This window comes from Pleurodeles waltl, chromosome 2_2 (assembly GCF_031143425.1).
Source record: "Pleurodeles waltl isolate 20211129_DDA chromosome 2_2, aPleWal1.hap1.20221129, whole genome shotgun sequence".
NCBI lineage: Eukaryota > Metazoa > Chordata > Amphibia > Caudata > Salamandridae > Pleurodeles > Pleurodeles waltl.
Window position 1 is genome coordinate 1,103,373,516 of NC_090439.1, and position 27,556 is coordinate 1,103,401,071.

At 42.5% G+C, this 27,556-nt stretch overlaps 1 protein-coding gene across 6 annotated transcripts in view; it reads left to right on the forward strand.

Annotated features, from left to right (window-relative positions):
• The first annotated feature begins 1,406 nt into the window (after window positions 1–1,406).
• EEF1D (eukaryotic translation elongation factor 1 delta) overlaps window positions 1,407–27,556 on the forward strand; it is an 88,836-nt gene continuing 62,686 nt past the window's right edge. For all 6 annotated transcript variants that reach the window (XM_069220883.1, XM_069220885.1, XM_069220884.1 and 3 more), the window contains exons 1-2: window positions 1,407–1,522; window positions 26,874–27,051. In XM_069220883.1, coding sequence (XP_069076984.1) covers window positions 26,878–27,051 — 174 coding nt within the window. In that variant the 5' untranslated portion in view covers window positions 1,407–1,522; window positions 26,874–26,877. The remainder of the gene's footprint in view (window positions 1,523–26,873; window positions 27,052–27,556) is intronic.

The following is a 27,556-nucleotide window of genomic DNA, read 5'->3' on the forward strand; positions in this document are numbered from 1 at the left end:
GGAGGTATTTGTCCGGTTCAAGTACACGGCCGATCCACTTACTTCCACTAAACCAACCAAAAGGCTTGCTTTTAAAGACGCAGGCACGCCAAGGGCAGAAGCTTTATCGTCAATGGAATCAGATGCAATGACTTTGAACTCCGTCTTACAGTGTTGTGCTACACTGAGGTCTTTCTGTATCAACTCTCTGTCCCAAAGTGCATCCCCTGGAACAAGCTGATCGCTGCAGCAGTCATACAGCATCCCAAGCTGAAAGGGACGCCCAAGGGTTGGCAGAGCTTCGAGGAAGGCTGAGTTTGCAGTTGCCATCCTGTTCAGGCGAGATTACACCATTTCGACTGGAGGCGTCTGGTTGCTTCATCCAGCACCACCTTCGGTTTCTCAAGTCCGGCTGTCACAAAGCTTCATTCAATCCCCAGTACGAGTGCCCACCGAAGCCAAGCTTGAGGTCTGTCCTGGTGTGTGAGCGCCAAGAGTGAGCTATGACGGTCTGTGACACATGACACCACTCAGCCACTTCGCAGGGAGAGGCGAGAGACTGGTCCCGTCCCAGCTGAATAGCTTGTTTGCAGAAACCTCACCTTCTTCTGCCCAGTCTGGCAATCACTCACACAGAACGTGTCTTTGTGTAAAGTAACCAACTGCTCGTGTCAAGCGCTCCAATCGAGTTCGCACTGTATAAAAAAACTGCAAAAAAATAGAAGGAATGCAAATATGCCTGAAACCGGGTTGATTTCACCCAACGAGCCTTTAGTAACCAAGAGGAACCGATTTTCAGTTTACCCGGTGGAATGTGAATATTTGGAATGGAATATTTTAGAAAAACGGTTTATCATACCTATGAATGATTTACGCGTCTGAATTATTAATATTACGCCTTACTGCCGTTTCACTACTGTTAGTGCGCGCTTTGCCTGTAGTGAATCTAAAACCCGCACAATGTGTAAGCGTAGCCTCTTGTTAATGTGGGTCAAGCTCGCTCAGCCCCACGAGCGCCGCCTCTGCCGTTGACGGGAAACCGCCTCGAACGTGCGGCTGCTTGTCGTTCATTCGCGTGACAGTTCCCAGCTTTGACGTGTCAAAGAACTTTGGAAACAGACGTAGGACTAGGACCACTAAATATACTCATTGCGTTTCGCTCTACGGTGGTACAGCCTTCTTCTATTTCCATACTTAGCTTGCCATTTTCCGTCCGTTCCGGGAAAGTTCAACTACTGGCAGCAGGGGACGTAAATTAATAATCAAGAGAGGAATGAAGGTGGCAAAGCGAATGCATCGTAATAATTGACGGAATGTATTACAATTACTTAAACTTTTGTTTCTTATTAAAATGGCACAGCCGACCGGCATTCCGCGGGGAGATTCGTCAAGCGCACACCCGCTGACCCCTGCGCGTTGGTAGCGCCCACGCAGCCTGGCATTTCTGTGCGACGCCGGGGGTTACCCGTCCCTTTCCCTTCTGCAGTGCTAGCCCGAGGATCCTCTGTGGAGAAGCCGCGCTCCCCTCCGTACCGCCGACTGCGTGAGTAACGCAGGGCCGAGAGCATTTCTAGGGGCGCAGCCTCTTTTATTTACTCCCCTCCTCTTCACTCCGAAAGCCTTTAGATGTCACTCTGCATTAGTGGAGCGACACGTGCCTCTTTAGTTCTCCGGTCCCTAAATAATTGTGTCCCAAGTCTTTACTTTGTAGAAGAAATGCATGCAGGGTTGGACTGGGATACAGGATATTCCCGGGCAGCACAATGAAAGTGCTGCCCATTAGTGAAGTAAGTGGCAAAAATGTGGCCCATATTTGCAAATTGGCCAGCTTTCTCATTCTAAAGACATTCTGTATAGGTGTTTTGCAAAGAATTAGACAGCATTCATTTGTGCTTGCTGCGGGCAACGGTTGTGGTAGTGTCGGCATAAACTAAAGTAAATGCTGGCTGACTGACCATAAAACAGGTCCACAAGTAGCTAAAAACGGCCCCCACACTTAGCTGTCGGTTCAGCCCTTCAGGCAAGGTTGTCCTGTAGGCCAGTCCGTCGTTGCATGCCTGGGCTCAGTTTTTGTCACTTGTTGGGGATCTAGACTGCTTCCGAAGAAGACTCCACTTAGACATATAGGCCCTCAGTATGAGTCTAGTGGTCCTGGGACTGCCAGACTCATGGTGGGCAGACCGCTGCGGTCATGACGGTCTGCCAGCCAGATTATGAACATGGCGGAGCCGCCATGTTCAATTAATCAAGGAATTTGTAAAGCGTGCTACTCACCTGTGAGGATCTCAAGGCGCAGATGGGGTGGGGGCTGCTACTGCTCAAACAGCCATGTCTTGAGATGTCTCCTGAAGGTAAAGAGGTCTGTGGTCTGACACAGGTGGGTGGAAAGAGTGTTCCACATCTTGGTGGCGAGGTACAAGAACGATCTGCCACTGGTGGTTGTTCTGTGGATACGTGGGACAGTGGCGAGGGCAAGGTCTGCAGAGCGAAGCTGTTGGTTTCGGGTTGTAGGAGAGCTGTCTGTTGAGGTATTCTGGTCCGGTGTTGTGCAGTGCCGTGTGGTTGAGTAGTTTGAATGCAATTCTCTTGTTGATGGCGCGCCAATGTAGGTCTCTCAGGTGGGCTGTGATGTGGCAGTGGTGGGGGATGTCCAGGATGAGGCATGCGGAGGCGTTCTGGATGCGTTGCAGTCTTTTCCGGAGTTTGGCCGTGGTTCCTGCGTAGAGGGCATTGCCGTAGTCCAGTTTGCTGCTTACAAGGGCTTGGGTGACTGTTCTTCTGGTTTATTTGGGGATCCATTAGTAGATCTTCTGAAGCAGGAGGAGGCGATGTCGTTGACTTGCTGGGTATTAGATAGTGAAGAGTCCAGGATGAATCCCAGGTTGTGTGCATGGTTGGTATGTGTTGGTGCAGTTCCCAGTGTGGCAGGCCACCAGGAATCGTCCCATGCAGCGGGGGTGGAGCCGAAGATGAGGACCTCAATCTTGTCGGAATTCAGTTTCAGGCAGCTGTTCATCATTCGTTCGGCAATGGCCTTCATTCTTTCGTGGAGGTTGATCTTGGCGGGGTCCTTGGTGAGGGAGAGAATCAGCTGGGTGTCATCGGTGTATGAAATGATGTTGAGGTTGTGAGATCGGGAGATGTTAGCGAGTGGAGGCATGTAGATGTTGAAGAGGGTCGAACTGAGGGACGAACCCTGGGGTACTCCGCAGATTATTTTGGTGGCTTCAGAGCGGAATGGAGGGAGGAGGACTCTGAGTTCTGCCCGTGAGAAAGTAGGTGATCCAGTCCAGGGCTCTGTCGTTCGAAACGTCGCCACCTCCAGGCTGCCACCAGCCCAACAGCCTGGCGGTCTATCCTGAGGATTATAAGTCCCCTTTTGACAGCCTTTTTTTGGCAGTTTACACCGGCAGGGAAAGGTTGGCGGAATGGGTGACTTGGGGGCCCATGCACTTCGCATGGGCAGTGCAGGGGTCCCCATGCACAGCTGTCTTGCATTTCACTGCTCGAATTACGGACAGTGAAATGCGCTGCGGGTGCTGCACCCAGTGCACCACCACATTGGCACCAGCTCTATTAGCCGGCGTCAACGTAAAGGTCCTGTTTCCTGCTGGGCTTGCGTTTGGAGGGACTGTTTCTGCCCGCCGGCCCAGTGGGAAAATCATAATAAGACCGGCGGGGCCTTCACCACACTGGCGGTAATGAGCTTAACTCATAATGACCCCCATATTTTCTTGTACATTATCAAGATGTGTTCCCTCTTAGATCAGATCAGTACAGTGAGTAGTGGAACGTAAAGAAAGTAAAAGGCATTGGATTTGCCTTCATTAAAAATTCCGGTTCTAAATGGATAGGATCCTAAAAGCTGGTCACTTGCGAAGAGTGAATGTGTCCGTATTCTTTTGATCCTGATTACGAGTGGGTTGGTTAATTCTGACCCATGCGAAAACTACCATTTATGCATGCGTCGGAATTACGAGTTTTAAAGTAGTTAACGCATCTGATAATTATGAAATGCATTAAATAACCCACCCATTGACACATTTCAGCAGTTTAAACCTGCTGAAATTTAAAAGGGGAAATACATAACGGTATTTACTGTACCATGCAGATTTTGATGCCTTGAACACCAGGGTCTGCATAATATTTCCCACAAACTCCTAATAGGTGTTATTTATCGCACCTAAATGACATACCCGTGGTATTATTTATAAGATGCGTTAACAGCTAAACTGGTAATCTGGGCCATAATCAATCTCTCCTGGATAGGCAGATGTGCTGGAGGAAGAGAAGCCTGTGCTGCCGCCTTGTTAACCCACTCTTCTCATCTTTCAAATACCAATTGCTCAGATCAAGTAACTAAAGTTGAAGCCAGGCCTGATCCTGGCGTTGGGCATAGGTTGGAGCCAAAGTTATTATTATTATTATTATTTTTTTTGTTTTTTTATTTTTTAAAAAAATGTTTTTGTTTTTTTTGTTCATATCACACTTTGAAAGATTTTTTTCCCCCAAAATTTGAGACTAGATTCAGTTACCTTTTTTTCCAGGCACCACCATGACTGTTCATGGGCCAATCAGACATGGGCATAACAGTCATGGGGGAAAGAGGGGATTTATGTCTCTTTCTCACCCAAATTTTGGAATACTCGAAATCCCCCACAAAATTTTGAAGAGAAAACTGAAGTATAGGCTATTATATACAGAACATGCCTTTTTATAGCCATTCTGACATTGCCTTCCTCCTTGAGGTGATGTAACTTGCAGTGCACAATTTAGGGCTGTAAGACCTCTCATTTTGTTAATTATTCAATTAGTTATTGAGCTGTTGGACCTCTTATATAGTCTTTCTGTTTGCCAAGCCAGGTGAGACAGCAGAGAATAGGGAAGCATGATATGCTATTTTATTTTAATATTGCTGCTGACTTGGGTGACTTGATAAAGTAAACAATTGTGTCCGTTTTATTGTTCTGTTGATATAATTGTTCAGTGTTAGACTTCCCTATCAAATGTGGTCTCTTGAGTCTGTACCAGTGGTCATTTGGCCCAATAGTAGTACCAACTTTCTTAATTAACTCTACATTTAGACCAGTGTAGGCATGTAGCATACCCTTTTGCCTTATCCAAACCACATTGTCCTCTTCCTGTTCTTCTGATGTTCGGGCATGTTGTGGAGCACGTGGTGGTCACCTAATCTGCTTTTGTCCAAGGTGTTGAAGGGGGGTGAGTTCCCGTCTTATTCCATTCTTGATTCTTTCATTGTGGTCGTTCACCAGTTTATGCAGACATGTTATCACCGGGATGGTGTGAAGGAACTGATGATGTTGCTATGGGACAAAGGAGAGATAAAGGCAACAAGAAGGCAAAAAACAGGCAAATGATTGTTCAGAAGTGGGAATGATAACTGAATGTCAACAGAAGACAGCAAAATAAAGAGAAATGGAATTATAGAGAAAAAGTTGAGTTGCAGGAGTGAATGAGGATAATTTTGTAGAGAGCAAGAAAGAATAGGGTCCGGAGTAAAGGATCTTGATTGTGGTGTGGTCAACATGACTCATTTATCATAAAGAAGTATTGCTAGGAGAGTAAATATGTTGTGTGTTTTTTTTTTTTTTTTTTTTTAAGTACATTTTTTTCCGAATAACTCATGCATTCTACTTTTTAAATTTATTGTGTTTTTATTTATTTATTATTTGCAATATTGATGCATATATATATATATATATGTATGTATAAAAAAATATTTAAAAGTCGACATTAGCTGTGACTGGTAAATGATCATATGCCTTATGGCATTATGTAAAAAGTGAAAGAAAAACTGAACGTATAAGTTCTAAAGGCAAAATCCCGACCCAGAAGACACTAATATTGATGGTAGAACCATGAGCATATCTTATTTTTCTTGGAAGAGGGATGCACAAACCTTCGTTTGTGGTAGAAATTACACAGTAAGCAGAATTGATATTACTTCTATAATGCAGTCTTTAGGTCCTCAGACTCTGGCTGTCCACATCACAAAACGCACCCTTTGCAGCCTGTAGTGATGCATGTGACATATTTCTAGAGGAAACTGGAAACGTTTTACAAATAAAAGCCCAGTTGGCAATCAGTCTGTCATTCAGATGGTGACTGAACTACCAGGGCAAGGATTTGTTTGAATCAGCCCGCTGTAAGAATGTAGGAACGTGGTACATGGGTGTGGAATTTAATAAAATATCTACTTGTCCATGGAACAGGTTGCTTTTTAAATCAACTTGTCTTGAAAAAAAATCTTCTTGTCCCTTTGGTGCCATGTAGCGCGGCGACACATTATGGCAGCAATCTCATTATGTAAGAGCTCCGATGATAGCCTTTGTGATTATGCCAGGAAGGCTTGAATGCTTGCAATATCAGCCCCTACTTCAGCAGTTTCCTTATTTTGCCACCTTTCCACAGATCTACATACTGGGGCTGGAGGAAACAGTAAGCAATAGTTCCAGGGCTGGAATGCCTGAGTCTGCAAACCTATTAACTTGCATGTTTTAAGAATTTTCACCAGCTCTTCATTAATCTTTTCTCATTATGAGAAAGGTTAGAAATTTACCCCTAACAATGAAACTAGAAATTCTTCCAGGGTTGAGGGGAAAAAGTAGTTGGCGGGAAAGTGAACTTGTAAACGCTCAATAGATTTTCACATGAGCAAATCTACACATGCATATTTGCTTGTGCTAATGTACAGTTCCAAAGAGGGGGGCTGCAGGGCCTTTGTTATGCCAATGGTGACAATTTGTGCTTTTTGAGACCAAAAAGTTTTTTTATTTTTTATTTTTTTTCTCTTTGCCAGTGTTTGTTACAATGGTGAGGACCTGGCAGCTCCCACAACAATTAAGTGTTTCAAAAGCCATGTCAAAACAAGACACGCATTGACAAAACCAAAAGACTCTAAAAAAAATGTTGATCGGTTGGCTTTGTTACTGCTTGTTTATTTTCATGCTTCCCATAGACTTGTTGAAAATGGTTACATTGATTTTCCATTAAGAATATTGTTTGGAAATACTAGCATGCATCAACACATTTTTACTAAATGACGCTTCAAAGTAATAGCACCTAAAATTCCATAATAGCGAAACGTTTTTTTTCTCCTTGCGTTTTGCATACACTTGCATCTAATCCTAGAGCATTCTGGGAGCATTATACTTAGCCTCATATTGTTAAACTTTTCAAACGTGTGTACACTTTCTTTTTTTTTTTTTTTTTTTTTTTTTTTTTTCGACGCCACTGTCAGTAGTGCGTTGTGACCTTAAAACGTTTGTTTACAGTGCTCACCCTAATAATGAATACTTTTCAATAATGATCCATAAATACAAGTTCAAACAGCATTAAGATATGGACACACATTACCTCAACTGCAGACAGTTCCCGTCTCTGCAAACTGGCAGCCTAAGGGTATGTGCTGCAGGGAATTGGGCCTACTTGTCCCAAGGATAAACTAAACATGAAAACCTGTTGCCCTTGATCCCAAACAATATGTCCCAGGCGTCGGGCGATAGGAATTCCACACCCTTAAATACTGACTGAATACGGAAAAGCCGAGGGGAAGAAGCTTCAAATAGCTGTGGGTGCCCATGTTATTTTGGAAGATCGAGTACTATTGCTTTTCTTCATGGAATGTTTTTAGTGTGCATACGGGACTGTGTGGTTGTTCCATGATTCTCTTTGGCGCTTATCTTTATCTGTTCAGCTTTCAAATCGTATGCATCTCTAACTGGGTGCTTTTTCTTTCTTAATGCTGTCTTGGGAATGCTAAAATAGTAACTCAGTAAGTACTGGACACACATTTCTTTTCTATTTCCCATTGCATGTCTTTAGTGCATGCCTTTCCATGGTGAGGGTCACAGTGCATGCTATTACATTTTTCCTTGAATGCCGAGTACATCAGTGTGTTCTTCATGGGCGTTTGATGCATTATTTTCTCTAGGGCCAGAAACACGTTTTGCAGATTAAGTTGAATTTAAATTCTTCTATTTTCATAAATCTGTGGTGGTCATTTATTGTTTACCACCTTTTTATGGAGGGTCCGATTTGCATGGTGAATATCCGGAACCCGGCTTTGACTGAACACTGCATAATCTTTAAGTGGCAGCCTTAGATTGCAGTGATCATTTTCTTTTAGGAGTGTTTTTGAAAGTGGCAAGTTCATTCACAATTATTTTCAATACTATTGCCTAGCCTGGTAAATTTAAAATGCATAACTGTAGATGGCTCTTGTAGTTTTCCTGTTGGATCGTTTGTAGTGGAGCCAGTAGCAGCATGCCCTTTCAGTCCTTTCTTTATCTTCCGGCCCCACGGTCAAACAATTGGAAGATTAGCTAAAAACGAGTACCGTCCATCCTTATTGATCAGAACTCTGCCTGTATTGGTGTTGACCGTTCTGCAGTTTAGAGATATGCACTGCTCAGAATGACCGTGTGACACGATGTAGCATAAAAAAGGCATTGTGCATGTTTTTCGGTCAGTGAATAACCCCTCACAGCAATAAAATACTGGCATAAAATGTTGATTGCTGGTTATTATCAAGTACTCCATTATGGCAAGGAAGATGTACAATGAAAAAAGTTATAGATACTGGCCTGACATTGGGCAGGCTGTATTCATTGTATGCACCAGATGCACGCTAAAACAAATGTAAAATGTGGAGGGATTGTAACTTCCATGGAGAACATGCTGTACGGCCTGCCATAGCCTCGCATCCCATATTTGTGCATGCTGCCCTCTTAACCCACTTTCTTCGTTTTCCTCTGGGTCAGTTGCTCATTTGCATACACCAGGAATAATCATCGCATTACAGATCCTCCCCAAACTGGATTTTTTGTCTTTATTTTCTGACGTTCTGCGGTCAGTTTTAAGGTAGATTATCAGATGAAATAGGACAATCAACGCAGTAAACTTCAGCTGGATGAAGGGTCTTTTTTATCGACTGCCTTTTCATTGTTCAACCCTGGTGTCTCTAATCTGCATAATTGTTCTTTAATGCAAGTCGTCGTCTTGTTGTATGTATTGTTTTTTCAGATTTGTGCATTTCAGTGAGTGGTTGTTGTAGCTTACAGGTTTTCATCAGATACAGGCTAGTTAATACACATTATCACTCACAGGAAACTTGAACCTTCATGGTTTCACAATAAGAATAAAGTAAATTAACCGGCAGTACAGACTGCAAGAAAGGAGGCTGCTTTATTACATGTTGCATGGATACATAACCCCATTCCAGCCCGCTCCGCCCTCCCCCGGCACTGTGCTAGAAGCCACTGTCCTAATGTAGACACTGGGTTATCCTTTTTGCATAACCCATAGGTAGAAAACTAACCTGTGGGCTTCTAAATCTATAGGCCTATACCTTTGATGCCCTACAAGGATGTGTGGCATGGTTGAATGAGGACATTTAGGCAGTAATCTGCAAAAGTCTTACCTTGCTACTTTCCAGTTGGATGTTTATGTGAACCTGTTCTTAAAATGGTCATGTTTTGCACCATTTAGGTGACCACTCACCAGATTCTCGATCAGCATTCATTGCTGCTGGACACTGATAAACGTTTTAAATCAGAAAATGAGTACTGAATAAGTGGGCCTGATATGGTTATTTTCCCCATAATATGCCTACCTGTATATTGGATTAAGCTATGCAGTTTTTACCAAATATATTATTTTTAAAAAGTAATTAAGTAGACCAAAGTCCATTCTCATTTCTTAGGCCCATTGTAAGTGTAGTGAAGATCAAAGAGCGGTGTGACTCAGAATACGGTGCTCTGCTGTAGTTATAGGGGATTTGAGTTTTACACTATAATAAATGTCTGAATCTGCGTTTATATATGCACTTGCTCCCAGTAACGTGTTTTGGGATAGATTTATTTTCACTGGGATAGCAGAAATATATTGGAGTTTATTCACAAGCCTGTGGGTGGAGGCCTCCATCTCGCCTATCTTTTCAGTGTGGAGGTCTCTTCCACAGCAGCAGAGCTCTCTGCACACACAGGTTTTAGTAGTAAATGTGAGGGGAAAGGAAGAGATGCTGAAAATGGGGAGTAAGAACTAATAAATGCGTGTGGTATTCAGGAAAACTAGGGAGGGGATAGGGACCTGCCAATACAGACACACCCGCAAAACCATTGCTAGTCACAAACTACACTTCTAAAGTTCCTACAGCCCTAACCGTGTCTAGACAAGCTCAGAGATAATCCAGCAAAGCTTCGAAGTGGGTCAAGCATCACACATTGGCACTCGCAGGTACGGCAGCACACTCCTATAAAAAACGGTGGAGGCTGGGATATAAAGTAGCGAGATTTAATTTATATCTTTTATTGATAAACGTAATTTAAAATGCTAAACTTATATTACATGACATAATTTAAATTGAGCACCTACCATTTAACACAATTTACAAAATATTAAAAGTAAACAGTAATGTTTTAAAAATGCTTACAATTATTTCTAAATTAATATAGTTCATTTAATTAATACATTTTCTAAACATCTGTTTATTTGTTTTTTTAGTAAAACAATACAAAAAGGTGAGACCTCTGCAGTGCTTCAGGATAGTCGGTTACAGTATAATATAGAAATTATACACTAACACAGTTTCATTATGCAGTTATAACAAAAATAAAGGAATGCAGATAATCCCAGGGTTGATTTGGTTTAGTAGCCGCTATTGTGAGAGGCTAGCTTGTGGCCGGTGTGGTAAGTGGTGTCTTGCAGGCAATAGGATAATGTCCGCTCACCTGGGGTTGAAAGGCGTGGGGGCCAAATGAAATAGCTGAATTTGAGGAAGGCTTCAGAGGAGGTAATCAGGTGCCGGTGTCGTCCCCTACCCATCCTAATGTTCAGGCAGCCCTGTTGCAAGGGGCAGTATGGGTGTGGATAACTAGGTGTGGATCAATAGTAGCAGCTGTTGAGGCTTTTCAAGGTGGGCAGGTGTCATCTTTAGCTTCTATGTTAGGGATGTATGGTCCCAGTCCCCCATGCCCATCCTGCTTAGGCCTCTACAGCGCAGCTCGTACAGTGTGCTAGCTTTGGCTCGAGACTATAGCAGGAGAGTTCATTACCATAGTTGTGTATCTGGCACAGTAGCCACCTTCCAGGTCATGTTAATCTGGTGCTTAAAAAGAACAAATGTTGGGTATATAAAGCGATGCAGCCGTTTGGCCCCTTTAACCCTGGGGCGGAGTCCCAGCAGGCAGTACTCTGGGTGGGCATTAGTGTGTGTCTTGCTAGTTGTGCCATAGTGGTTCTAATTTCCATCCATACCACTTGTAGCGGGGGCAGTCCCATACCATGTGGAAAAGGCCAGCATCCGCAGTTCTTCACTGGGGGCACGCTGGTTCAGAGTCAGGGAACATGGGTTTGATATAATGTGGAGATAAATAAGTATGGTGCTTGTAATTAAATTGCGTATACTGAAGCAGTAGTTCCTGGTCACTTTCTTGATGTTTTCTAGAGCTTGTGTCGATTATTTGGCTGCTAGCGGTTAAGGCAGGACCGTCTCCCATCTAGCTTTGGCCGTTGTCGCCTCGTCCATCACAGCGGCAAGTAGGGTGGAGTACAGCATAGAGATGGCATGGCGTATGGTCTTCACACCCCCTTCTGTAAGAAGGATGTGAAAGGTATGCAATAATGTGGGCTCAGCCTCGCCAGCTCCCCCAGTGGTCCGGACAAGGTGTCGTATAGCATGAGTCAAGAAATGGCCTGCTCCCATACCGTATTCATCTTGAAGGGCCTGGAAGGTCATAAGAGCTCCATCAGGGAGAGATCACCCTCCTGCGCATTCCCCACATCAACACTGAATTAATACAAAATACAAATTTCATTTGAGTTAATTTTCCGTAACGTTTTATTAGTTTGAGGTTAGAAATACGCATTTCAAATTGTCACATTTATATTTTACATAAAACTGTATAGGCTTTCTTTTCCAGTTTGCTGTGTCTGGAAACTAGAAAACAAGTGTGTTAAAAATGCCGTTGTTCGATCGCATGCAGACACTGCTATAGGTGTGTGCCTTCCAAGTCCATTGACAACCAAAAAAACCTGCAAGACTGAGCTACAGGATAGTATGTCGAAGATTAGTCTAAAAACCTAAACCATCTGCACGCACCAGCATTCTTCCTATTGGAATGGCTGACCAGAGTGTAACCAGTAATCCAGCTGCCAGGCTCCAGAGGTGTGGCATCAGCATTACATTTGTTACTGGAGACAGCGCCTGCAAGGTAGTTACACACCTTGGCTAGAGTAGAAGATTCAAATTAGACATCACCCTTTCTGTAGTTTAAGTGAGGGGTGGTCCCCTCGCTCAGGAAAGATGGAACATGTGCCCTACGGTTCATTAGACTCCATGTTATGTAGACAAGCATCTGTTTATTTTTTACACAGGATCATGTTCCTGGACTGAAAGGGTCTTTTTGTATCTGATGTTATGATTTCCTACGTCATCTGCAACCCCATTGCTGCTTTCCATGTTAGCTTTTTGGGTTGTTTTCTTGCTTCGTTATATATTCATTCATTTATGGTGGATTTTTATGCGCTTTAGGTAGGAACACTTAACATCGTATGTCATTGTAATTTATTGATCTCTGTAACACAATCTTGAATTGGCTAGAACTGGAGGTTGCATTCTGCTTTCAGTAGAGACCAGGCTTCCCGGGCCCAGCCTCTTTCAGCTGGGATATTGTCCTTCCTTTTTAATTCTGCTTTCAGGTGGAGCCAAGGCTTCCTTGGTCCCTGCTTCTTACAGCTGAGCTACCCCCCTGTCTCCTTAAGGTGCAAGAACGCTTGCTGGGTGGATTGCATAATGTAAAGTTTTATATTAGGTAGCCACCTCTGTCCCTGTATTTTGCCAATACTGTTCTCTTAGATATTCTAATTTTCTTTTTTCGATCAAACGTGGTAGACTGTTTGTCAGCCAGTATGCTCCCATGCAGTGCTTCCGCCCACCAACTCCCATGCAGTGCTCTGTGTATGAAGAGGATTAAAAACGATTTGTTTTTATTAATCTTCAAAACATTTCTGTCTTCACCTTGTCCTTGTAGTGGCTGCATTTGGTTGTCCAGATAAGTTCCCTTGTGGGAATTGCTTGCGTGTAGGTGCTCTATAAACCCTCAAAGAGTACAACTAATCAAATGTCTTCTTTCTGCCCTTGGATGGCAAAATACTTCCCCGAGCCAGTGGCAGTACTGTCTGAAAGGACCGTGTGTGGACCTCACAATGCAGGTTCTGACGCCTGTTCCAGAACCAAGGAACTGGGTCTGCTGTAAATGAAGAACATGTGGCTTTTAAAGACCAAGGGCAGTTTGCGCTGAAGATGGGAAGGTAACTTTTAAAGGCGGAAGGAGCATCTGTATAAAAGGACCTTTTTATCTTCAAAAGGTTTTTCTTAGTTAAACGTTTCAGAAGATTATAGTCAGTTGGAGGAGGAAAAGGGGACATAAGGCGTGCAGGAGTTTATAGTTGTATTCTGAAGTCCGGTTCTTGCATAGGTTTATTCAGCTTCCTGATTAGAGAACACGTGAAGGAAGAAGCAGATTTTTTTTCTCCCCTTCTATTTCTAGCTGCCCCTAGATTCCGTGGTGGTTCTTGTCATGGCTTCTGGGAGCCTTGAGTTTTGTGTTGTAAGGATAAGGGAACATGGTATCGGCGTTCTTTTAGCGTGATGCAATAATAAAGGCGTGTTTATATCGGTTAGTGTTCAATGCAGTCTTTCATGTCAGTATTGAAGACCGTTGGAGGTAGTGTTCTGATATTTTTGCACCCGCCTCTGTGGACTTCACGTTCTAGTGCTTCCAGAGCTATGAAGGTTACAGCTAGGAAAATAATTCAGTGGGTATCTACATTAACCGCTTTGGTCAGGTTAGGTTATTGGTCTCTTTGAACAGAGGCTTTGTGTCCAAAGAAAACAGCTGGATGTGTGTTGCCTTTACAAAAGGAAAGGTTTAATGGATTTAATGTTTACCTGCTACCCCATCTCATTTCATTTTGCATGCAATACTTGACATATCACATTCCTATCCATCACTTTAGTTCCATTTGTACCTGTCTTGTTGTTTAACTGTTTTTAATATGCATATTCTGGATTAAAATGTGGTTCCTGGAGAATCCGTGTATACAAGCTCCTGTTGTCAACCATACGGTTGCTTTCATCTGCAGGTATTTTTCTACTCTGTTTACTTCTTGATTTGAGAAGCCCATAATCCCAATTTGTACTTGACTCCTTCAAACCACATTAGCATAACTTGTAGGAGTCTTGGGTCTTATCTAGGAAACACTGAAGGGCTGATGGTATTGCAGAATTGCAGTAAGGCCTTGGGTGTGTGGGGGTTTGCATTCCTTACAGTTCTAAATCCTTACATTTTGGGGACATTTAGAGCATGGGGACTACCACTGGAGAACTCTCAACCTTCATGTAGAGTGCAGGCATTACTACTGTTTGTTCTCTGTTTCACATGGCATTGAAAGTAACTCCATGCTTTTATTACTTCTCCCTTAAATTATGACTAGCTTTGCATGTAGATCTTTTGCTGTCACAGATCTAAGTATGATTTCTATTATAGTTGTACAAAAATAAATATGGATTCAGATTAGATTGTATACTTTCTAAGGGTCTTCGTTTCTATATATTTTTTTACTCAGCCCTTTCAGTTTTTAACTGGATAAAACTCACAGGCGTTTACATGTTTGCTGCTTGTTGCGATTTGCATCCTTTGACTGTGTTTGTTGTCTTTTTAATGCTGCCTCCTTATGAAGATGAGGACCAGGAAGCATTCTTCTCCCATGGAGACCGTCTGGGTAGACAAGCACGTCTATGATGAAGCAGAGCGATTGCATTACGAGAGAGCGACTGAGCAATTAGTAGCTGAGCACTTTCAGGAAATGGAGCACGTTAGTGGTTGTGGGCCAGATGGTCTTGGTGAAAATATTCTCCAAGATGACCAAAAGCACCCTAAGAACAGCAGGAAACAAAAACGAAGGCGCCGTTCTCCGAAAAACAGAGTATCAATGCCCAAACATGAAGGAGTGCTCAGCGGACCTTTTCTGGAGCATGTGTGGTTTAATAAATATCTGTACGAAGAAGCTGAGAGTGTTTATCAGGCTAAGCTCGCTGCAGACTTGGCCAAGAAACTGGCAGAGGCCAAGCAGTCTGTCCAAACCTCTGCAGCTGTGCCATCGCTGGCATTGGGCCTCTGGGAAATTAAGAAGTTGACTGAGCAGGCAACCATTACTTGCTCACATAGCAGTTTAGTTGCTTGTCATCATATCATCTGCGGCTTTTGGTTGAACAAAGCCAGCTTTGATGCAGCCGAAAAATCGTTTGTGGAACGATTTGGTACTTTGTTGGCACAGAGACCGCTTGATCTCCCGCTTTCCATGCCTGTAGTTGGCCCTGATCTTCCTCTGCATCAGACTCCGGATGAAGGATATGTCACTGCTATGGCCACCCCTGCAACCCCTGGGCAACCTGTCCCACATGTGATCGCTCCTCGCCTGCATGCTAGCAATTCCTTAGATGAGACGGTCAACGGCAAGCCTCAGTGGCCAGGACTACAAGAACTGATTTCCGAGGTGTGGCTGGAGAAGCCCCTGTATGATGATGCAGAAAGGAGCTATTATGAAAACGTATCTGGCAGTAGTCTTCCCCCAGTAAGGGCAGAAGAGATGTCCAAAAAGCGGAAACCTGAAGCTGCAAACAAGATTAAGAAGGGGGGTGGCAGGAGACTGGACGCTTCCAAGAACCTGAAGAAGAGTCATGGTGAGGTTAGGTTAACTGAGAGAGCCTCCTTGCCATTTAACAATTTTGTGCATCCAGACAGTGAAAGAGTCTGGCCTAATAAGTCTGGTTACGACGAAGCAGAATCTCAGTACCACATGACTCGTGCCAGTAACCTGTCGAGCTGCTGTATCAACGATAGACATCTGACTCCATGGCCCCCTGTACTTCCTGCTGGAATGGCACCCACAGTCCGCAGCTTCAATCCAAAGTAGGAAACTTCTTCAGTGCAATTCTCAGGTGTTCTCATTTATGCAGGTGTTAACGTAAATAGTGAGTATGGGGTCTGAATCTAAACTTCACTGGTGAGTACTGTGCCAGTGTTCACTAGATGCCCATCGGGGGTCTATGTGTGTTCTTTGAGAAAGTTACTGCTTCACCATAAAATTGTGCATTGCAATCGGAGTGAACTACTAAAAGTTAATCTCTAAGTGTGTCTGAAACCATTGTATTAAGTTAATTATTTTCTGGCACCCAAGTAGCACATTCTCTTGTAAGTTATATCTGTTGTTAATGCCTATGATGTTTTCCTTTCAAAAACGAAAAATGTATTTAAATTACCATTTCCCGTTGCGGATTTGAAAAGGACAATAACTTCCTGTTTAAAATTGGAGCAGCATTCGCTAATTTACGAGTGTTATTTACATGAGCATCTCCTAGCCGAAGTTCCCTTAGTTGAGCGATCCATTGCTTGCCTGCTGGCGAAATGAGTACGAAGTGGATGAGTCCCTGCAAACCTTGTGCTTCATTTATGTCAGCACCTAGCACAAAAGCGACTATTAAGCCTCCTGGTCGCCCTCTTCTGCCTTCCCCTTCTCACTTGTCTCATGCCTTGTCATTCCCTTTTCTCAAACCAATTTCTCATCAGAACAAACTGCTGCAGCAACATTCAGATGTAAAGATACCACATTTGTACACTTATTTTAAGGTAGGGTCTGCCCAAAGAAATAAAGTTAAATTAGTGCATCTGTCGTCATTACAAATGTCCTGCACCCTTGAACTGCTTTAGGCTTGCCCCTGTGTTTGTCTGTTTTTTAAACAATGGCCATAGTGGTTATTTGATAGTCATGCATCTACAGGCCAGTCTGATTTATCTACATAGCTTAAAGGAAGGCTGCATTAGTGTGTGCTGAGTTTACTTTTGTGGTAGTTGGGCTGCATCCAGTTTAAAATTAACTGGTCAATTCATCTTAATGTAAACACAATTTTATCGGCTATTCAGATGCAAATTTCTGTAAAAGGTTTAGGAATGAATGATGATTCACCACTTTACTTTTGTGAAATTTGTTCCTGTGGTGCGTAGATCGAATGTGAAAGGTTGACATTCACATTCGTTCTACGAGACGGGGGTTCGGAAGGTGGCGGTTAGGAAGGAAAGGATCAGAATGAACGGAGCGGTTCCGACATTGCTCCTGTAAAGTCCCCGCATATTTTAGAATAAAATATTACCTGTTACTGCCGGTCTCCGTCTTTACAGTGGCGACGAGGCGGGCAGGAGCGATGTCGGAGGTGAGGATCGTGCTTTTATTTTCGGCGAATTTCTGGCTGCTGGTGTTTCCATAACTTGAGGGGCGGCGCATTAAGTACTTCTTGATGTCCTGTATTGGCAAGATTCCTGTTTCGGAAAAATATCTGCAACTACGCCAGGAATTATGGGTTGGAGTGTGCCCAAATTACTCTATAGAGTGAACAACACAGTTGAAGCAGCCATTTTGAAGTGGTTTGGAGATCTTTTCAATCTTTATTAAGACACGGTGATAGGCACACCTGTGTGCCTACAAATAGAAAATTGGCAGCCATCTTTAAGGAGTAGACTTCGTACCTGCAAATATTGTCTACAATTACAAGGAACTAGGCACGTTAGTGTGCTATAAATACAATTACAAGGAATTTGGTACGTTTAATTTGGAATACGGTGATAGGCACACCTTGTGCTTATAATTACAAAAAGAACCTTTATCTATACATTTGACTTGTTGGATGTGCCGGAATTTATTGTGACTGGACTCTGTTTAAAAAAAAAAAAAAAAAATACAACTGCATTCACTAATTATTGATATAGGACATTATTAATTACAGAATGTCTAGTATTCAACCTCCACCATTTTTTTTGAATGAACCAGGAGATCCGCCCATTCAGTGGGAATTGTGGTTGGATTTATTTGAGGCATATGTTGATGTGTTGGAAGAGGGCGAATGTTCACCTGATAGGCACCTGTCATTGCTTAAACATCGTTTGGGCGCTGTAGGGTTAAGGGAATTAAAAAATTTACCACCTGTAGATAATGTGCATGGGGTAGATGTGTATAAATGTGCTTTACAACAGTTACAGGATAGGTATGGCCGGAAAATAAATGTAGTTATGGAAAGATATACATTTTATTCCAGGGAACAGAAGGTTGATGAGTCTATGGACCAGTATATGGCAGTGTTAAGAGGCTTAGCGGTTACGTGTGCTTTTGACAATATGACATATGACCAAGTTTTAAGGGACCGATTATTAATGAAGACTAAATTTAAAAAAATACAGGAGAAACTTTGGTCTTCTGGGGAAATATCTTTAAAAACGGCTGTTGAAGTGTCGAGGAGCATTGAGATTACCGAAGATTGCATACAAACTATGAGGAGGGAAGTTAAAGATTGTGACAACGTTTGTACCGTAAGCAAAGACAGGGATTGCAAGGATAAAAAGAAAAAAATGGTTTCCTGGTCTGGTAGTGGGGATAACAAGTCTGGCATGAATAACAATACTAGAGTGTGCTTTAGATGCGGTGCCAGTTTGCATTTTGCAAATTTTAATGGTTGTCCGGCGATTGGGAAAAATTGCAGTGCATGTAAAAAAAAGGGACATTTTGCACGCGTCTGCAGAAGTTTCGAGAAAAAAGTGAGTTGTGCTGTGGAGAATGTGGATGATGATGAGGTTGAGGGAGGAATTCAGAATTTGGTACTAAGTATTCAAGAGCGTAACATTAAGGGAAAAGAGCTTCAATTTCCGAAGTGTTATATAAATATTGACGGTGCACGACTGGAAGTTATGGTGGACTCGTGTGCGTGGTACACTATAATAGGCAAGTCTCTATTTAATCAGTTGTGGCCTGGAAGGAGTTTACAAAAAACAAAAAACAGTCCTTGCAGTTATTCTGGTCATAAAATTGCTATTGTAGGAAAAATACAGTCAGAAATCGAATATGCTGGAAAGAAGTGTTCAGGTGAACTTCTTGTGGCAGAAGGAGGGGCAACTATTCTGGGTTGGCCACATATATGTCAATTGGGGTTGAGGGTGGACCCTAATGCTACTCCGCCAGTGTACATTGTGAGTATGGATACGTCACAGGATGATTTGTATCATGATATAAAGGGACTATTTCCCACCGTGTTTAGTGGTTGTTTGGGAAGTATGAAAAATTTTAGACATACAATTGTATTAAAGGAGAATGCTGTTCCCATAAGGCAGAAGTTGAGGAATGTTCCCTTGAATTATAGAGAAAAATTGAAGGAGATGTTAAAGGATTTGTGTGATAATGATATTATTGAACCCATTGAGTGCTCCGATTGGGTTTCTCCGATTGTAATTTCTGTAAAATCCAGTGGGGACCTCAGGTTGTGTGTTGACCTGTGGGCACTCAATGATGCAATTTGGATAGATACATTTCCTTTACCAAATTTGCAGGAATTGATGTTGTCTATTGGAGATGCTACTGTATTTTCAACCATCGATTTGGCAAGTGCGTATCACCAGATACATTTAAGTCCTGAGTCTAAACATTGTACAGCTTTTATTACACCGGAGGGGATGTTCCAGTACAAAAGGATGCCGTTTGGATTGGCTAGTGCGTCTGCAGTTTTTCAGAGGGAATTGTCCAAAATACTTTCGAATGTTAAGGGGGCAAAGGTATTCCAGGATGACATTTTAGTATATGGTCGCGACAGAAGTGAGCATGACCGGAACTTAAAAATAGTATTGCAAGCACTGAGTGACTATGGATTAACTGCTAAGGATCAAAAGTGCAAATTTGGAGAGAGCCACGTGGAATATTTAGGTCATATTATTTCTAAGGATGGTATTCGACCTAAGGTTAGTCACATCAAAGCTATTAGTGAGGCTCCAGAACCAAGGTGCAAGGAACAATTGTTATCATTTTTAGGCCTAGCAGAGTTTTATTCTCGCTTTGTGGAAAACTTTGCATCCAAGGTGGAGAACCTCCGTGCCTTGCTGAGGAAAAATGCGACGTTCTGCTGGACAGAGATGCATTCCAAGGAGTTTTCGACTATAAAGAAAGAAATTGGCAATGCCTCTTGTCTCAAATCGTTTGATGAAACTGCTGAATGTATTATAGCAGTAGATGCTTCCGCATATGGTATTGGTGCGGTTTTGTCTCAGAAGAAAGGAGACACATGGGTGGTTGCATATGCTTCTCGTACTCTGTCTCAAGCAGAGAGGAACTATTCTGTAATTGAGAAGGAGTTATTGGCCGCTACGTGGGCTGTGCAACGATTTAGGATGTACATATGGGGGCGCAAATTTAAAATTTGTACGGATCACAAACCTCTGATTAATATTTTGAGCGCGGGAGGGGGAAGGAACCTCACTCCTAGGTTGGCAAGGTTGGCTTCCAAATTACAAATGTATCACTTTGAGATTTTGCATTTTCCAGGAAAAAGTAATTGTGTAGCAGATGGGTTGTCTCGGTTACCACTATCGCATAGTAGTGCCGAGGAAATTGATGATGGAGAGTGTGATGTTGCGTTCACTTATAGGGATGCTATGTTTCTGCAAAATGGGAATGTGCATGACAATTTATCTGAATGCGTGTGGATGAGAGAAATGCAGAAGGATGAGGTTTTGTTGAAAGTGAAGGAGTTTATTTTGAAAGGATGGCCATCAGAACGTAGTTTACGAGGTGAGAGCAGTACATTTTGGAAGATTAAAGAGGAATTGTCTGTGTCGAATGATATTATATTAAGAGGTGATAAAATTGTGCCTCCCTATGGTATGCGTGATACCATTGTTAAGTTGGGACATGAAGGTCATGGTGGCATGGCAAGTACCAGGAGGAAGATCAAAGAAGTTTTTTGGTGGCCGGGGTTAGATGGTATGGTAGATCGTTGGGTAAGAGAGTGTGGTAAGTGTGTACTGAGTGATAAGTCTGTGAAACCATTAGTGGTACCATTACAGTTGGTTGAGTTGCCTGATGGCCCGTGGCGCAAAGTTGCAATTGATTTTATGGGTCCGTTTGTTAACTTACCTGCTAAGGAAGGGTATGCGATTGTCCTAGTTGATTATTTTTCCAAATGGCCAGAGGTTCGTATGGTTGGCAATATAACTACTGATACTGTGATCCAATTCTTAAAAGATGTATTTGCGAGGGAAGGAATTCCTGAAACTATTGTTTCGGACAATGGTGTACAACTTACTTCTGTTAAGAGGAGTTCCTTTTTGAAGAGCTGTGGGGTAAATCATGTGAGGGTGACATTATACCATCCTGAAGGCAATGGTCAGGTTGAAAGGTTCAACAAGGTTATTAAGGACACTATACAATTAGCTTTAGAATCTAATTTGTCTTGGAAGGAGGCCATCCAAAATATGTTGTTATCATACAGAATTACGCCACATTCAGTCACTGGAAAAACACCTTTTGAGTTACTGAGGGGTCGGAAACCATCTTCTAAACTAATCCCTTGGTGGTTGATGAACAGAAGGCAAGGAAGTTTTGTTGGGGTAGACTTTAGCTCTGTGAGAAATCGGGTGCAAGAGTATCAAAACAAAGTTTTAAGCAAAATCAATAGTGGAAAAAATATGCCAAACTTGGCAGTTGGACAGTACGTACGTGTGAAGAATTTTGGGCTAATAAATAAAGGGAATGCGAGATGGTCACGCCCTATGAAAGTGGTGAAAGTATTGAATGGTGCAGTTCAGCTTGAGGATGGAAGAGTACGTAATTTGCGGCATGTGACTTTGTTTAAAGCAAGTAACATTCCCCAGGAATTTGGGTGTGAAGATTTTGATGAAGAGAGTGGATATTTGTGGGGATACGAGGATGCGCGGCCAGACAGAGGTGAAGGAGGCGGTGAATTCCGTGGTCTTGAATCTAGGAATCGGGAGGATGACGTGATACCTATTCGTAAAAGTTTGAGAGAAAGGAAATTACCAAGGCATTTCAATGAATTTGTGATGGGAAGTTAACTAAATGGGAATGCTTCCAATTCAATGTAAAAAATTAATTTCCTTTAGAGGTACATGTATTATGTATTTTCTCTTATATGTATTTTCCAAATTTTAAGTATGTTATTTGTTTTGTTGTTGTTGATAAGAGGGGAAGATGTGTGGTGCGTAGATCGAATGTGAAAGGTTGACATTCACATTCGATCTACGAGACGGGGGTTCGGAAGGTGGCGGTTAGGAAGGAAAGGATCAGAATGAACGGAGCGGTTCCGACATTGCTCCTGTAAAGTCCCCGCATATTTTAGAATAAAATATTACCTGTTACTGCCGGTTTCTGTCTTTACAGTTCCTTTTTCAAATGTAGCCCCCCCCCCGATCCTATCAGAGCTGGCCTTGAATAAATTATTCCTTTCTTTCGTGAGCTTCTTGCACTAGTTTCCTTATGACTTGCCCTGTACCCAGGCAGCTCCTTTATCTGTGAGCCTTCCTCCTCCTTGAAAGAAAACCTCATTCTAAATAGATTGTAATTTACTATGTAATTTATTGTATATTTCAATATTCATATTTTCATTCGGAAGGGGAACCTCTGAAATAAAACAATGTGGGGAATCTACTTCTGTGTTCAGCACTGGTTGTGTCTCAGCCGTTTTTCCTTTCTTAAAAATACTGCTGGTAGAAGAACGTGACCGCTGCAAGGTTGCTTCTAAAATGCACAACAGTTCTGTTCTGTTCTACAAATATCCTGCATCCCCTTCTCGTGAGAGAAGGTCGCCTGTCTCGTGATGGACTGGGCCTGTCAGCCTGGTTGCTTGAAAGCCAGAATATGCTAGCGCCAGCTCTTTCAAATGTGTGGATGTGGTAACTGCAGCCAGTGACGGTCTGAAGCCTTGAGTAGAGAATACGTCCCTTGTTGGGCCAAAGCTGTTGGAAAGCACCCTGCCAGTTCACGTTCACTGTAGTCTTGGAATGTTAAAGCATCTCTGGAAAACGATACATCATAGGCATATCTGTGGTCTAACTAAAATACATGCTTAGTCATCCCTGCTTGAACATCTGCCTGACTGCTGGATCTCTTGTGCCCTTTTTAGCCCCCTTGGCTAAGGTTTTCTGCCGTTTTGGACCAGTTATTATTTTGGCTTTATTTTATATTCATTAACTATTATTTCCTTGTATTATCCTGTTGAGGAAGCTTGGTCTTGTAACTGCTTACGCCTATGTGGTTTCCTGGGTGGGGCCAGAAGTGCCTGGTTTCCCCATCCCGGAGTCCCAAGGTGCTACCTTACCTGTCTTGAAAATGGAGCCCACAGCACCGATGTGCAGTGGACATGCTTGAAGGCAAAACAGTCTGTACACGCTCGGTGCCAGAACACCTGCCCCCTGAGCTCCGATCAGGAGATAAGCCTATTCCTTCCCCCACTGATTCCCACATCCTCCTTCGTGACTTCAAAGCGAATGGCTTTATTCATTTGGTTAGAAGTATGACGCACCAAGCACGAAACATACTCAGTCCCAACTTTAGGAATATGAAAGATATTAGACAGCCTTACTTTCTGTGATTTGGTCTCATCACCATCACATAATTTGAATAGTTCTATATCCAAGTGCCACATCAAGTGAACGCAACCAAACTTCCTGTGAAAACTAAGTCCTGAAAGCAGGTTACTCAAACGAATTAAGGAGAGGCAGTGAATCATTTTCCTCTAGTTGCTGAGACCGACATCTCCTCGGCAGTAGAGGGCTTCTCTCATTGGACCACGATAGCACTCTATATTGTCACCCCTATGAGAATGTGACCATTTCCTGACTGGTATATTGATTATGCCAGAGAATTAAAACAATATTGCAGAAGTCTTGAAACGCACCTGAGAACGCTTTTTCACGTAGATAAATGCACATACAACGCAGAGCTGAAAATTAACATAGGCAGATATGTCGGACATGCTGTGCTTGCCTTGCTAACTTATCTGCAACAGCTCAAATTCATCACGAGATGTCTTTCCTAAGACTAGAAACTTTTTTCAACTTAACTGTGTTCTCAGTCCTTTATTCCCTCCCAGGACTTAACGCTCTGCCCTCCGAATTTTCCTAATAAAACTGGTAAAATATTCCCCAATTTAGATCCTCAACCCCCATGGAGACGCTCCCTTTTGTCATTCACTGTTCCTCCATGAATGGGAGGACCTCCGCAAGTTTGGCTTGGCTGACTTGAGTTTACTTAGCAGTTGCGTGTTACTTCAAATCTGGTTCTTTGAACGATTCCTGTCCACACTGTTTTTTCTTTTGTTGCCTTAATCAAATAGGCCTGCACTCACCACTCTCTAAACTCTTCCTCACCTCAGCAGCAATCCCAGCAGGTTGGAGACGCACCAGTGTTATACCTTTGCTTAAGAAACTGTTGTCAGCCCCTAAGATTCTTGTCAACTATATGCCTATGTTATTGATACCTTTTCCTGCAAAATTGTTTGAAAAGATAATTAATATGCAGCTCTCTGCCTGTTCGGAAAGCAGCAACCACCTGGATCTCTGTGAGTTAGGTTTCGGGATTTGCCCACAGTACAGAAACAGACTTATTAGTGACAATTGGTAGTATTCACAGCATTCTGGGTCGGAGCCCTTCTGCTGTCCTGATCCATCTTGCCCGCTTCATAGCACTCGGCTTCTGATCTCATTCTTTTCAGTCGCATGGAAGAAGTGAATATCTGCCTGGGTACATTAAAATTGCCTAATTTCTTCATATCTGAAAGATCTCAATCTTGTTCTCTCCCCCTTTCCACCCACATACCATTAAAATAGTATAAGGGGTTCCTCCCAAACCCCTTCAATATTTACATGGTCCCTCTTCCTGGAATCATCACGTCCAATGGTTTTTAAGTTGTCCAGTGCAAATGACACCCAGCTAATCGTTTCTATCTCATATCATTCTCAAAACTCAAACCAATTTAAACTTTTCTGCCTATTGTATGAAAACCTGTTGCCTCAAATTTCAGTCAACCACCTATTGGTAAGGTGTATGGTGGCCAGCAAAGCTAGAAGCCACTCCCCAACTCACTCTGCCATGAACGTGAGTATATAGTCGATTTTAAAAAAGTGTTGCCATCTTCCTTTAGCTTCTTAAATATGCTATGGAAGATGTTCATCTGGCTTTCCATTGAGACCTGTAAGATTGTAATCCAGGTCTTGATTACCAGGTGACTGGACTAAAAAATGCCCTTTATGCAAGCACCCCTTAGTAGTGCATGAAAAGGCTTAAAATTGTGCATAAATGCAGTAGCCTGCTGGCCTCCCCACACGCACCTGTGTCCTCACCTGCCGAGTTCTTCCAAATGATACCCAAGTACAAAACTAGACCTCAAACTCTGTGGTATTCACATAGATCTCTCCATAATTTTGGTCTACAGTATTTAAACAAGAGGCTATCTTAAGTCCGCTTACTTGCTTTGATCCTCTTCTCAGCAGTTGAGAGTTAGCTTGCATGTTGTACAATGGAACAGAAGGATATTCTTTCCTGTACTTGGCTGCCCAAAGCTGGAACTGTCTTCCTCACCTCTGGCCCTCTTCTGTCCGTTTGTTCCCAGTCCAGTCAAGGGGATTCTTGAAAGTGCCAGGATACACTTTTTAGGGTGATACTGTGCTGTACAAATGATCTGAACATATAGTTTAGTCTCCAAGATTTATAAAGCGCATAGCTACCCACCAAGGTTTCCCAGCGCTAGGCAGAAATCGGGTATAAGACTAGTTAGCTACCCTACTTAGGCAGTGATTTTTTTTTTGTTTGTTTTCTTTTTACAATTTTCTGAAACCAGCTCAGATTCAGTCTTCCTGGCTACATGGATATATAGTCTCGGCTCAACTCGTTATGACGTGCTCAGTTTTTGTCAGGGATCACTAAATATCTTTCAACTCAATTAATTTATTTGGTAACCGACCTTGAATATGAGTACATTCGTTGGTATGTGCTCTGCCACAAGGGCTTATGAACGTCTGGTGGAACAGCAAGAAAATTGCTCAATGCTAAAGCTATGATGAACCATTTGATGGGAGAAGGTACTATGAAGATCTATACATTTTTTGTTGCTCATAAACTAAGTTACATTACTTACTTGTTTAGTTTGAGTTCAGACTTTGGGATACTATTATGGCATGCATGCTTATAAGAAGAGATTAAAACTTTTAGGTTTTTCATCGCTCAGCTGGCACAGTGTCATTCCAAGTTAAGAGAAACCTTTCACAGAAAGTAACCTTTTTCAAGACCAGAGTGGTAGTGTGTATTGGTCTTGGGTCGCCACTGATCTCTCATAAACCCAATGGTGTCTGCATCAGGCCAGCCAGATTAGGTTAGTCTTCCATTTCTCAACCAAGGACGAGCTCACGAGGGGCAATCTTGAAATATCAGTTCTTCTCGGCTTGTTATTTACCTTGTCTTCAGCTTCTGTGCTTCAGATGCACTTTATTTCTCGTTTTTGGGGTGATAAAGTCAAGCTAGTGTGATGGTAGGAGTAATATACTTGAAACAATAATAGGATGTGATCTCGTTGCTTTATCAGACACAATATGGCATTGCCCTTCTCATATGATTGATACGACCCTGTTTGGTGAGCATGTATTCTGCTTGCATGAAAGAATAACCTAGTAACGAGGCCAATAGATTTAATTTCTAAGCATATGCTAATAAAGTCCAGTTGTAGTTGGGATTCTGACCCGGCCTTAGGTATTTTCTTTACAAATTGTACAAAGCTTTAGTAGCAGTCCCATCTGTTGTCAAACTGCACCCCTCTGCCATGGAAGACTTGTCCCCTAAATGTGCCTACAAAATTGTCCATTTTAGGTAGCAGAGGTCCTTAAATGTCCTGAGTGCACCACTATAGAAGTTCACCCTCACATTTAGTTATCTATATCCAGAATTATTCACTTCTGAGATTTTCTAACTTTCTTTCCTCCTGTTTGCAGAAAAATGACTGCAGAATCTTTACTTTACGACAAGGTCTGGTTTGATAAGCCAAAGTATGATGATGCAGAGAGGCAGTATTACGAACAACTAAGTAGACCTGCTAATGCAAATGTGTCTCCGTGCAAGAAGAGCACTGAATCTCCCTGCAAAAAGGCCCCAAAATCGCCACAAAAGGAGGTAATGTATGTTCCTATAGTGTTGTAGTTGTTGTTTGACTAATGTTTGTACAGTGGTGGAAGGAAAGACTCTTATGGAAATTAAGACCCTGACAAATGAACCCAGTGTAGCTGTTTGTGAATAGACCTCTGAATCAAACTCTGAAGTCCTGCACACGTGCACAAAGCCTCAGAAAGATGACAGACAATGAGAAGAAACATCTTTGTTGGCCATTTGACTGCCCTTTTCAACGAATATGTGACCTTAAATGTTATAGTGGCATTTTAGAGCTCTTAGAGTTGTTGTTTTTAAGGCGCTTCTGAACGCTATTGGCTATGGAAGTTATTTCCTTAAAGATAGGGGTGCTCTTGAGTCTGATGGTAATGCAGATACATGGCTTCACACAATTCCTGCTTGTTCACATTGGCTCATAGATCTTTCTAGGACATACAGCCTCAGCTCAGCTAGCTGCTACTCACTCCGTTTTTGTCTGTGACCAGTAAAGATCATTCAACCTATGGATTTA